Below are 12,428 nucleotides of genomic sequence, written 5' to 3'. Positions count from 1 at the left end.
GCTCAGTTTTGGGACCACAGCTTTTCACTTTATATATTAATAATCTAAATGAAGGCACTGAGGGCATTCTGGCTAAGTTTGCAGAGTAGACAAAGATAGGTTGAAGGACAGGTAGTATTGAGGAGGTGGGGAAGCTGCAGAAGGATTTGGACAGGTTATGAGAGTGGGTAACGAAGTGGCAGATGGTGTGCAAATTCAGAAAGAGTGAGGTTGTGCACATTGGTAGGTCGAATAAAGGCATGGAATATTTTCTAAATGGGAAGAAAATTCAGAAGTCTGATATGCAAAGAGACTTTGGAGTTCTCGGTCAGGATTCTCTTAAGGTAAATTGGCAGGTTGACTCAGTAGTTAGGAAGGTGTGTGCAATGATGCCATTTATTTGGATAGGACTTGAATATAAAAGCAGGGAAGTACTTCTGAGGCTCTGTAAGGGTCTGGCTAGACCACATTTGGAGTATTGTGTATAGTTTTGGGCCCTATAGTTCAGGAAGGATGTACTGACCCTGGAGCATATTCAGAGGAGGTTCACAAGAATGCTCCTAGGAATGAAATGCTTAACATGTGAGGAACATTTGAGAACTCTGGGTTTATACTCCATGAAGGTTAGAAAGATGGGGGTGGGGTGGGGGTCTAAGTGAAATGTAGAATACTGAATGACCTGGGCAGAGTGGATATTAGGAAAATGTTTCTATTGGTAGGAGAGATTAGCACCTGAGGGCATAACCTTAGAGTAAAGGGAAGAGCTTTTAAAACAGATGTGGAGAACCTTGTTCAGCCAGAGAGCGGTGAATCTATGGAATTCACTGCCACAAAAGGCTATGTATTGAGTTTATTTAAGATTGATTTCGATAGGTTCTTGAGTGTCAAGGGGATCAAGGGTTATCAGGAGAATGGGGGTTGAGAAACCTATCAGCCAAGATTGAAAGGTGGAGCAGACTCGATGGGCTGAATGGCTTAATTTCTGCTCCTATGTCTTATTGTCTATGTAAACAGTCCATTGAAAGTGATTGTGCAGGTTTCGCGCCCTACGGGAAAGTACCCGGTCTCATCTTAGCATCTTGCACAATGATGACAACTGAGAATGTTATGTGCACTTCATCCCTATGACATGCTGCCAAACTTCTTTTATATGATGTTAGCTGACTAGGGTTGGCAGTTAAGAGAATAGTGTTTTATTTCAGAATATACACTTGCCTCTACCATCTTAAGTTGCATTCACTTCAGATACTTCTAATTAAAAAGTACACACAAATCTGATGATTGACTTAAGTAGTAGCTTCATAGAAGATAAAACAACTTGTTCGGCCGAGAACTCTAGATATTTGATTAGCCTCCACATGTCTTTTATCATGTCATGGATTCCTTGGATGACTTTTTGATTTCTTATTATTCTAAGCTTTGTTGAACAAAATATCTGCAGAATTCAGCCAACTGTTGCTGCTGCAATACTGCGTGGTTCAAACTTTCAAATTTAGTAACATGATTCCCTGTTAAAACAGAAGCTATAATCAGTAGACATTACCAGAGCCATTTTTCCATGGTGCAGTTTCTAAGTGAATCAAGCTGTTGTAGAGTGATACAGCATGGAAATGGACCCTTCAGTCCAACTCGTCCACGCTGACCATGTTCTCAAACGAAACTAGTTCCATTTGCCTGTGTTTGGCCCATATCCCTCCAAACATCCAAATGATCAATCAGAACACTTCAGTGCTTGCAAAAAGAATGGTTGTTTCATTGAATGTTTCAAGCTATGTTGAAGTATGGGACACTTTAAGTGTCATACTGCATGTTGTAAATTTAATTCCTTTTCTTCAATCTGAATCAGTAGAATTATCAAATGGTAAATTATGCTTCAACAAGGATATGTATGTTCAAGTATTAAATATACCCATTTAAATGTTAATATAGCCCACATTTAATTTTGAAGAAGTTATTCTGGTGCTCATAATTCTAGAAAGTTGCTCATTTATCAAAGTTATTTCTTTTGCTAATTGTCATCTACTACTGGTTTCATTTATTAATTTGTTTGTATTAATTCAAGATTTCACTAAGGACTACTTAACTTTGTGCTTTATTGTCATTGTTATTGTCTTGACAAAGCATTTGAAACTATCTAAGTCCTCACTTAAAGTTGTGGCCGATGTTTCCAAACATTGCAATTTTAAATGAAACAGTTTCTCAAAGGCACCAATGTTAAAACCAGGAGTTAGGCTCTACAGGGCCTTCCTCCTCAAAATAAGACTTTAAAACATTATAGTCTATATGTTAGAATCGTATTGTACAGCAGATGTCCTTTGACCCAACGATGAAAGCTACTCTGTACACTATGATTTGGAGATGCTGGTGTTGGACTGGGGGGTACAAAGTTAAAAATCACACCACAGCAGGTTATAGTCCAACAGGTTTAATTGGAAGCACACTAGCTTTCGGAGTGTCGCTCCTTCATCAGGTGGTAGTGGAGGGCTCAATCCGAACACACAGAATTTATAGCACAAATTTACAGTGTGATGTAACTGAAATTATACGTTGAAAAATTGATTGTCTGTTAAGCTTTTCATCTGTTAGAATACCTTGATAGTTTCACTTCTTTCATGTGTAAATCACAAAACCTTTTTTTTAAAAAAAGTTGCATTCTTGGGTTAGCTGTTAACAATGGTGATAGCTAGACAATATGTTGCAGGTGTTGGCCCCCTGTGTTCTCTGTCTATGCCATGATGTTTAGATTGATTCTAATCTAAAAAGTGAGATAATGGGGTTTTACATGAATGCATGCAGTTTTTGAGCAAAGTACAATGTAACCCTGAAAGTACAAATTCACCCCACAAAACATGTGTGTGCATGTGGGTCTTTGTCTGTCTCTGTGTGTGTCTGTTTGTCTGGGTGGGGGTTGTGAGTGTGAGAAAGTGTATGTGTGTAGTGAGTGCAGAGTGTCTTAAGTCTGTGAGGGGGTGCATGTGTGAGTGTGTGTGTGTGTGTATATATATGTATAGTGCAAAGGTGGTCACCTGAAATGTGACATGAACCCAAGGTCCCGGTTGAGGCCCTCCCTATGGGTACCGAACTTAGCTATCAGCCTCTGCTCAGCCACTTTTCTCTGCTGCCTGTCCCAAAGTCCACCTTGGAGGATGGTGACTCGAAGGACTGAGGTAGAATGTCCTGGACCACTGAAGTGTTCCTCAACTGGTAGGGAACACTCCTGTCTGTTGATTGTTGTGCGGTGCCCATTGATCCGTTGTCGTAGCCTTTGCTCAGTTTCCCCAATGTACCATGCCTCTGGGCATCCCTGCCTGCAATGTATAAGATAGACAATGTTGGCTGAGTCACATGAGTACCTGCCATGTACAAGGTGGAAGGTGTCCCCACGTGTAATGGTAGTATTTATGTCCACACTCTGACACGTCTTGCAGCGCCTACCATGACAGGGTTGTATGGAGTTGTCCTGAGAGCCGGGCAGCTTGCTACGAACAACAATCTGTTTGAGGTTTGGCGGTTGTTTAAAGGCAAGTAGTGGAGCTGTGGGGAAGGTCTAGGTGAGGTGCTCATCCCCATTGATAATGCAGGTCACAAAGAACATGGTGTAATTTTCAACTTTTTGAAAAAAAGGTTTTGTGATTTATACATGAAAGAAGTGAAACTATCACGGTATTCTAACAGATGAAAGGCTTAACAGGCAATCAATTTTTCAATGTATAATTTCAGTTACATCACACTAAATTTTTGCTATAAATTCTGTGTTAGGATTGAGCCCTCTGCTACCACCTGATGAAGGATCGATGCTCCGAAAGCTAGTGTGCTTCCAATTAAACCTGTTGGACTATAACCTGGTGTTGTGTGATTTTTAACTCTGTACACCAGTTCCACTTCCCATCACTTGGTCTATATCTTTAAGTGTTATGACCTTTCAGGTGCTCATTCAAGTACATTTTAGAGGTTGTGAGGTTTCCCAGCTCAACTCCCCTCCCAGACATTGCATTCCAGAAGTTGAAAAACTTTACGTGGCTAAATTGTTAGATTGGTAAATGAAAACTTGGAAAAAAAATCATAATATAACTTGCAGTTCCTACTGCTCATCGTTAATCATGCTTCCCACTCCCTTATCCTCTTGGTCACTGAAGATCATTCCTCTCTGTAACTCTCCAAATTGTAGACTTTTTCCCTCTCCCTGTCCCTTCAGGAGTGGAGCCTAAGGTATCACTTTCAGGGAGGTTCCACTCACTAAACTCCAGGCCGCTGGACTGAGCTGTAGCCCAGTCCTGGCCACTTTGTACTACACCTCCCTGAGATGACACATTGACCACCTCCCTGTCTCTGCTACTGCCTCCAGCTTCCCTCCCCTTCACCTTATATAGCCACGGCAGGGCTCAGTGGCGTCTCCTCCCTTTCTTTCCTTGTATCAAAACTCAGACTGAAATCAGCAGGTTCTGAAGTGAATGCTGGTCTGACTTCTCACTGCACTCTTGAAGTTTGCTGTATTCCTTTTAAATGATCTGTTTGAATTACCTGTTGAATGACATTCCTCTACACTGAGCAACCATCACCCTCTACTGTTCTTCCAATTGTGAGTTGCCATTTCATAAGAGATCCTGTTTGCCAAGTCAGACAGGGAGGGAGGAAAAGCCAGTGAACTCATCCATAGATGACACATGGAGGAGGAGGAGGGGTGAAGGTCAACTTCCTACAGCCAGTCCACAGGAGCGGCTCCGTGTGAAGCCCAGAGGTGACCAGCATGAACGAGGCGTTGTGTCCTCTTAAAAATCGCCAGCAGGCATTGGCTACAATCTGGCATGAACAAGTGACAACCCAAGCAGGTGGCACAGAGCCCGCCAAGCGATGGATCTCTGCTGCAGACTTCAGCCAGGTGTGTGGCATGGGGAGAGACTGCAAGTCACCAGGTTCAGCATGAGGAACAGCTTCAATTTAGACAGTGAGAGAGCACGTCAAAATGCTGTCAATCAGGTGTTAAACAGCAGTAAAATGAATCTTGCCACACTCAACAAAATTGCAGGCCCAAATAACTTCCCAACTTTAAAGCAGAACAGTGCTAAATGAGGCTGACTTAAACAGGGACCCCTGCAGTCTCTACACAGTGTGGAATTCTTTTAAGTGCTACTTTTTTTTTCCCCGTGCTGCGCATTCACTGTCACACTCTGTTGATTTTGCTTGTTAAGTAAAATAGCAACAAATCAGGATTGAAGAGATAGTGACCATGCAATTAAAAGTGAGAATTGTACCTAAAGATGGCCAATAGGGAGCTACTAAGGACTAACTACCTGGCAAAAGGTGATGAACCAACTTCTGCATAAGAAAATCTATAATTCTTTTCTCACTCATTGCAATATCTCATGTCTAAAATAAGTTATTATTTCAAAAAATGTCAACTGCAGTTACATATTCTGGGATGATGTAATGCAATATACTCCTTGAAATATAGTTTGTATTTGAAACCCTTCAGTAAATGTTTTGCATGAAGCTTCGGCAGCTCCTATAATTGTAGCCTTGAAATTGATATATTTGCCCAAAGATTTAATTCCCTATCTAGATCTATGTCCTGTTGTCTGAGTACATGCTATCTGCACAATTTTTGAGAAAAATGCTTTTTAGTCTGCTGAACCAGACTGCTCCTAAATTGAAATCTCTCTCATTGGTGCTGAGTGTAAATGCTGACTCCATCTGTCAGTATTCAGACTTTTGCTCTTGGCACTGCATCATTCTGCGCTGACCTGTTTGGTTTTTAACCATCTTTCTCAGTTTCTTGAATTTCGTTTATTTGGAAAAAAAATGTTAAAATAAAGTTATGTCATTCAAAAGAAATGTTATAAGAAACAAGAGAATTGATTCATTCTTATTACACAATTGCATAGACATGATATTGGCATTTGAAAGCATTAATTCCACCAATTCAATGACCTTGTTAAATAGTAGGCTCTAAATGGGATAATGGCATATTTTCCCTCAAGTTATGAGCAATAACAGGAGATCCTGCTCATTCTTTTAAAAATGATCCAAACATATGAATTTGTTTTAATTTTTGCAGTATCTTTCCTTACTTGGCTTTCCACAAATAAATCAAGGCACTCACTTAGAGGAGCCAATGCATCACATTTAATTTTCTTTCTTATTTCACAGCTACCTTAGTGATACTGATCGTATTGCAGCACCAGATTATCTGCCAACTCAACAGGATGTGCTGCGGGTTCGAGTGCCCACAACTGGCATCATTGAGTATCCATTTGATCTGGAGAATATAATCTTCAGGTACTGATTGGGGCCTGTTGTAAATTTCCTAGTTAGCAGATGTTGTGTCTTCCCAGTACTTTCAAGTTCAATCTGATGACATACACTACTTGTAATTGACCTTATTTCTAAGTAGTACTTATGGATTAGTGTCAAGGACAAAAATGCACACAATCACGGTCTTGGAAATTAAATACCTTTTGTGTAAAATTAAAAACCTTTCAGAGAACCTTGCCAATTCAACTAAAACATGTGTTTTTTTGAAAAAAAAAGCACAAATTTCATGAATTCTATATTAGAGGAATACTGGGAAAATGCACTCTGCATTCTAGGGAAAGTGGCACAATCTGGTGAGGAGTAGGTTTGAATGTTAAGAACTATCCCACATCACCTCCTTGAATAAGTGGTACCATCTTGGGGAATTCACCATGACTCTTGTTGCCAGGAAGAATGGTGATCACCACAACACCCTGTTTCTATTTTCCTCCCCAGCTTCCCTCTCCAATGTCACAGTCTTTGCATTCCTGTTGTTTCTCCCTGTCTGTAGCTATCTTAAAGACTTGGACCGTATAGCAGAACCTACCTACCTACCCACTCAACAGGATGTGCTTAGAGTGCGAGTCCCAACAACAGGGATCATTGAATACCCTTTCGACTTACAAACCGTCATTTTCAGGTAGAAGAAAGTTACTAAAAGACAGTATTAGTTTTTACAGCTTGGACAAAAACCTTCCATTTTCAAGGACTCTTTGAGCATGATGTAAACTGAATTTCAAATTTGTAAACTTAATAGATATGATTGGAACAAAACAGTGCATGCTTCATAAATCTATGATTACTTTTAAAGGCAATATTTATTTACAACATTCGATGTTTATTTGCAAGTTGCTTTTTTATTCTTTAAATTAACCAGATAATCTAATATGTATTAAATAATGAGATCATTGGGTAAACTAAAAATTATTATTTTGCATTTTAAGTTGTCATCATTTGCTTAACAAAGAGACTGAGGTTCATGTAAATTCTTCAAAATGAATATGACTTATTTTTTCTGTTGAGCTATTATTGAATTAATCATATGAATATTTGTCAAATGCATGTATGTTACAAATTTTAAGGACTTCTCAGCTATTGTACTATATTGTTGAAATTTGGACTTGTCAGGTTTTCATAACATTATAGCTGGTTCATACGCAGTTTGGTTTTACATTGGTCTTTCAGAATGGTCGATGTTGGGGGTCAGCGGTCAGAACGAAGGAAATGGATTCACTGCTTTGAAAATGTGACATCTATTATGTTTTTAGTTGCTCTTAGTGAATACGATCAAGTTCTTGTGGAATCAGACAATGAGGTAAGTTATGTTACACATGACAATCCATGTCGTCCTTTATATCACATGGTTAATTTTGCTTTCAATGAAGATTACATTACAGATCTGAGTTTGATGCACTGTCCCAGAAAAAAAATAAAAATTGTATTCTCATAGTATATGTTGTATCAAAAAAGCATACTAGTTAGGAAAAGTAACAATAAACCAAAGAATTGGTGAGGGTAGCGTGATTCAAATCTTATGGTGAATTTAAGGGTCTCCGTAGAGATTGATAACTTTTCAAAAGATATTTGCATTTCCAGTAATCAACTGGAAGTATCACACAAGATTTCGAGTTTAAAATCTTTTGCCTCTAACAAACCAACTAAATGTAATGAATATCTGGCACTGTTCAATAGGTAGTTTTCATTCCTGATGAAGGGCTTTTGCCCAAAACGTCGATTTTTCCTGCTCCTCGGATGCTGCCTGACCTGCTGTGCTTTTCCAGCACCACTGTGATCTATATTCTGGTTTCCAGCATTTGCAGTCCTCACTTTTGCCCACTGTTCAGTAGGTAACCAATCCACTAAACTACAAAAAAGGTATTTCCCCATTTAACTTTTAATGTGACTGAAAATTTAATTCTTCCCTGGACATAGGGGAAGTGCCAGAAGACTGGTCTGTAATTGCTGGAGTTATTTTCCTATCGATTTAACTTTGGTGATATGGAAGCTTCTAGAAACACTTACTCAGGATAGAATTTTTAGTCACATGGAAAAAGATACATCGATTAGGAAAACTCTGCATAGATTTATAAAGGAGAAATCAGGTTTATCAAACTTGATTTTTTTTTGAAGAGATAACTTAAGTTTCAGTGTGAGTATTATTTTTCTGGGAGGTTTTTGATACCAGCTTGAGGAAATTTATAAATAATGGTATAAGTGGGACAGTAGCAATGTTGATACAAAATTGGCTGAGTGATGAGCAACAGAGTAATGGTCAATAAATATTTTTGAGCTGGAGGAAGGTTTGCATTGGAGTTCCCCAGGGTCAGTATTGGGACCCTTAGTTTTCCTGCTTTAATCTGAATCTTGATTTGCAGGTGACAATTTCAAAGTTTGCCGATGACACAAAACCTGGAGGAACTATAAACTGTGAGGAGGAGTGTGGAACTCCAAAAGGACATTGACAAGTTGGTGGAGTGGGCAAATACGTAGTAGATGAGCTTCAATGTAGGGAAGTGTATGGTGATGCACTTTGGCAGGAAGGACATTGGAAGACAATATAGGATATGAAGTGCAATTTTAAAGGGTCTGCAGGAGCAGGGGGGACTTGTATGTTTATGTGCACAGATCATTGAAGGTGGAGGACAGGTGGTGAGAGCAGTTAATAAAACACACAGTATTCTTCCTTTATTAATAGAAACAGAGTGTACAAGTGTGATGTAGCACTTGTGTACACCACTGGCTAGACCTCAGCTAGAGTGTTGTGTACAGTTATGAGCGGCACATTATTGGAGAGATATGAATGCACCAGAGATATTGCAGAATTCATTGAAAAGTAAGGTTTCATTTCAGTTATCAGGATAGATTGAAGAAATTGGGACTGATTTGCTTGGATAGAAGGAGACTGCGATGAGATCTGATAGAGGTTTTCGAAATCATGAGCTGACTGGATAGAGTAGACAAGGCAAAGTTGTTCCCACTCATAACAGGATCAAGAAAGAGAGGATGTAGATTTTAAACTGATGTGCAGAAGGAGCAAGGCTTGTGAGAGAGAAAAATCCCCTTAGTTATGCAGTGATTAGTCAGGGTATGGAATGCACTGCCTCGGACTGTGGTAGAGCAAGTTAAGTTCAGACATTCAAAAGCATTGGATATTTATTTGTATAGTAATAGTGCCCATGGATATGGGGAAAAGGCAAAAGATTGGCACGAAGCAATGATGCTCATTTAAAGAGCTGGTGATGCGGCACAATGGGCTGGTGATATAGGTAGTGAATGGTCTGGATGCCTCGAGCTCTTGAGCTCGCTCAGATTTTTGCAGACTGCATTAGTGGTACCATTAAAAACCTTGTTAACTGATATTACAATGGCTTTTTATAGATTCTTTTCATCTGCCTTGTGGTATAACTCACTACATTTTATACCCAGGTAGAAATGCTGATTAGCTATTTTCTAAACATTCAATTCCATAATACCTTGAATTTACATAAACCGTTCAACTGTTTATCAAACCTGATATTCCTATCACCTGCCTATGATTTGGAGATTAACATTCTATACATACTCAGCACAAATGCTCTTACTGTTGTGTAGAGGTGTAAGAATCCAGCAGTATATGTCATGTTGCAGTTGTATAAGACTGGTGCGGCCGCATCTGGAGTATTGTGTGCAGTTTTGGTCGCCATACTATAGGAAGGATGTGGAGGCACTGGAACGGGTGCAGAGGAGGTTTACCAGGATGTTGCCTGGTATGGTAGAAAGATCGTATGAGGAAAGGCTGAGGCACTTGGGGTTGTTTTCATTGGAGAAAAGAAGGTTTAGGGGTGACTTGATAGAGGTGTACAAGATGATTAGGGGTTTAGATAGGGTCGACAGTGAGAATCTTTTTCCACGTATGGAGTCAGCTATTACAAGGGGGCATAGCTTTAAATTAAGGGGGGGTAGGTATAGGACAGATGTTAGGGGTAGGTTCTTTATTCAGCGAGTCGTGAGTTCATGGAATGCCCTGCCAGTAGCAGTGGTGGACTCTCCCTCATTATGGGCATTTAAGCGGGCATTGGATAGGCATATGGAGGATAGTGGGCTAGTGTAGGTTAGGTGGGCTTGGATCGGCGCAACATCGAGGGCCGAAGGGCCTGTATTGCACTGTATTCTTCTATGTTCTATGTACCTTCCCAATATAACGAAAACTCTCTCCCATTAATAACCATGTCCCCGTGGCTTCATGCTACGGCAAAATAGTAGAACATGTGACTAATTTATTCTTCTGTTTTGCCTTGAGGAAACGTTTGTAACTTGAAGGAGGTATGAGTAGCAGAAAGACATAGTGAGAGTAGGGGTGGAAGGTAGACACTGCTGTTGGGTAGGATGCTGGTGTCTTGAGACCAGAATAAGTGGAACTGAGTAGAGGGAATCATACCATTGGCAAGTTTACAGGGATAGAAGGAATTAATTATTGAATAACTTAAGGACAAAGTAATACATTTGGTGTTTAATGGAACTGGGTACAATATCAGCCAATGAAAAAATGATTGGTTTGCAAGACTTCTCTTGAGATAGAATATGGCTTAATCTGAGGTGGTAAATAGGCAAGAAAATGGGATTAGCACTAACTGGTTTCTGTTCTTTGTGGCAAAATGTTAAAAGATAGAATTCTTTTTGGAATTGTTTTTCTCCACTTACCTGGCTTTGAATTAGATCAAGTAGCAGAAGAAAGTAGTGAGTTGACATACCATTGCTGTGTACTTCACCTTGGAATGATGGGACGTATGTAGCCCCTATAAACTGCTGAATTCCTGACTGTGTTGTTATGTTGAGGAAATAACAAAAGGGGACTGGCATTTCTCTACTGCTGAGGAAAGATTTGTCAGTATATGGCACTATATTATCTCTATCCAGCATTTGAGGAACTATGAACAGTAAACAAGTTTCCACTGATCATTTACAAGATGAGGAGGGGCCCAATAGGGGGGAAAGAGGAGAAATTTAACAAAAGACAGGCTGTATTATTTAAACAAAGAAATACATGGAATATAATTACAGGAATACATTTAGCAGAATCCTTTTGTTGAAAAGAAGACGTGAATTTGCAAGAAATTCCAAAGACCGTGTTCCAAATTTATTTCAGAATATTGAAAAGAAAACAGTGTTTCAGTTTTGAAGTCTGGTGTTGAGTTCCAATTCATCCCATTCAGGAACTGCCAAGTGAAAAGATACTGTAGACAAACTTGTCTATGTAACATGCTAGTGAGAATACTTATTGTCTCTACTGAGTACTAAAATGAAAGGAAATCCATTTTTCACAAATAAATGACAAAAAAGATTTTCGGAACTTGATGTGAAATTTTAAGATCAGGTAATTACAACAAAACAGTAATACTGGGATGTTTTGAATTGTGTGTGTTTGGCTTGCATATTGGAACTAATGTTCTGTTCGTATAAACAAATAAAGCTAATATCCCTGATTCGACGCTGTGGAATCGGATTTTACTCTGACATTAGAAACAGTGCAGCTGAGCCCCAAATAGGCAATGACGTCTGAGCAAGATTGATGTTCAGACCAAGCCAGTTTTAATGATGGATTTCATTCACATGCCACAGAACTAGCAAAGAAGTTATCTGGTTGAAGACGACTTTTCGGGATGAACGTGAACGTTTCGGGGTACACTAGTGAATGGAATGGGAAAGAGGCGAAATGACAGGATGGAGGTGTGAATCCCGGAACAAAGGGAGCCTAAGACTACTGTGAGGGCTCCAGAGGAACATTCATGTTACTTTTGGCCGAAAAATAAACACTTTTTTTCCAATTAAAGTGCTTAACATAGTTAACATGTCTCTCCATGAAGATGTCAAATATCATTAACGATTGTCATGAAAACCCATATGGGAGAAAGTGAGGACTGCAGATGCTGGAGATCAGAGCTGAAAATGTGTTGCTGGAAAAGCGCAGCAGGTCAGGCAGCATCCAAGGAGCAGGAGAATCGACGTTTCGGGCACGAGCCCTTCTTCAGGAATGAGGAGCGTGTACCAAGCAGGCTAAGATAAAAGGTAGGGAGGAGGGACTTGGGGGAGGGGCGTTGGAAATGCGATAGGTGGAAGGAGGTTAAGGTGATAGGTCGGGGTGGGGCGGAGAGGTCAGGAAGAAGATAGCAGGTTAGGAA

At 39.8% G+C, this 12,428-nt stretch overlaps 1 protein-coding gene across 2 annotated transcripts in view; it reads left to right on the top strand.

Moving 5' to 3' along the window:
- The window catches only part of LOC122561127 (guanine nucleotide-binding protein G(q) subunit alpha-like), a 198,327-nt gene that overhangs the window by 168,782 nt on the left and 17,117 nt on the right, over positions 1-12,428 (top strand). The window contains exons 4-6 of one of the 2 annotated variants that reach the window (XM_043712596.1): positions 6,127-6,255; positions 6,782-6,910; positions 7,456-7,585. In XM_043712596.1, coding sequence (XP_043568531.1) covers positions 6,127-6,255; positions 6,782-6,910; positions 7,456-7,585 — 388 coding nt within the window. The remainder of the gene's footprint in view (positions 1-6,126; positions 6,256-6,781; positions 6,911-7,455; positions 7,586-12,428) is intronic. The other variant, XM_043712604.1, reaches the window with a different exon arrangement.

Source organism: Chiloscyllium plagiosum, chromosome 2 (assembly GCF_004010195.1).
Source record: "Chiloscyllium plagiosum isolate BGI_BamShark_2017 chromosome 2, ASM401019v2, whole genome shotgun sequence".
NCBI lineage: Eukaryota > Metazoa > Chordata > Chondrichthyes > Orectolobiformes > Hemiscylliidae > Chiloscyllium > Chiloscyllium plagiosum.
This window is presented reverse-complemented; position numbering and strand designations above follow the sequence as displayed.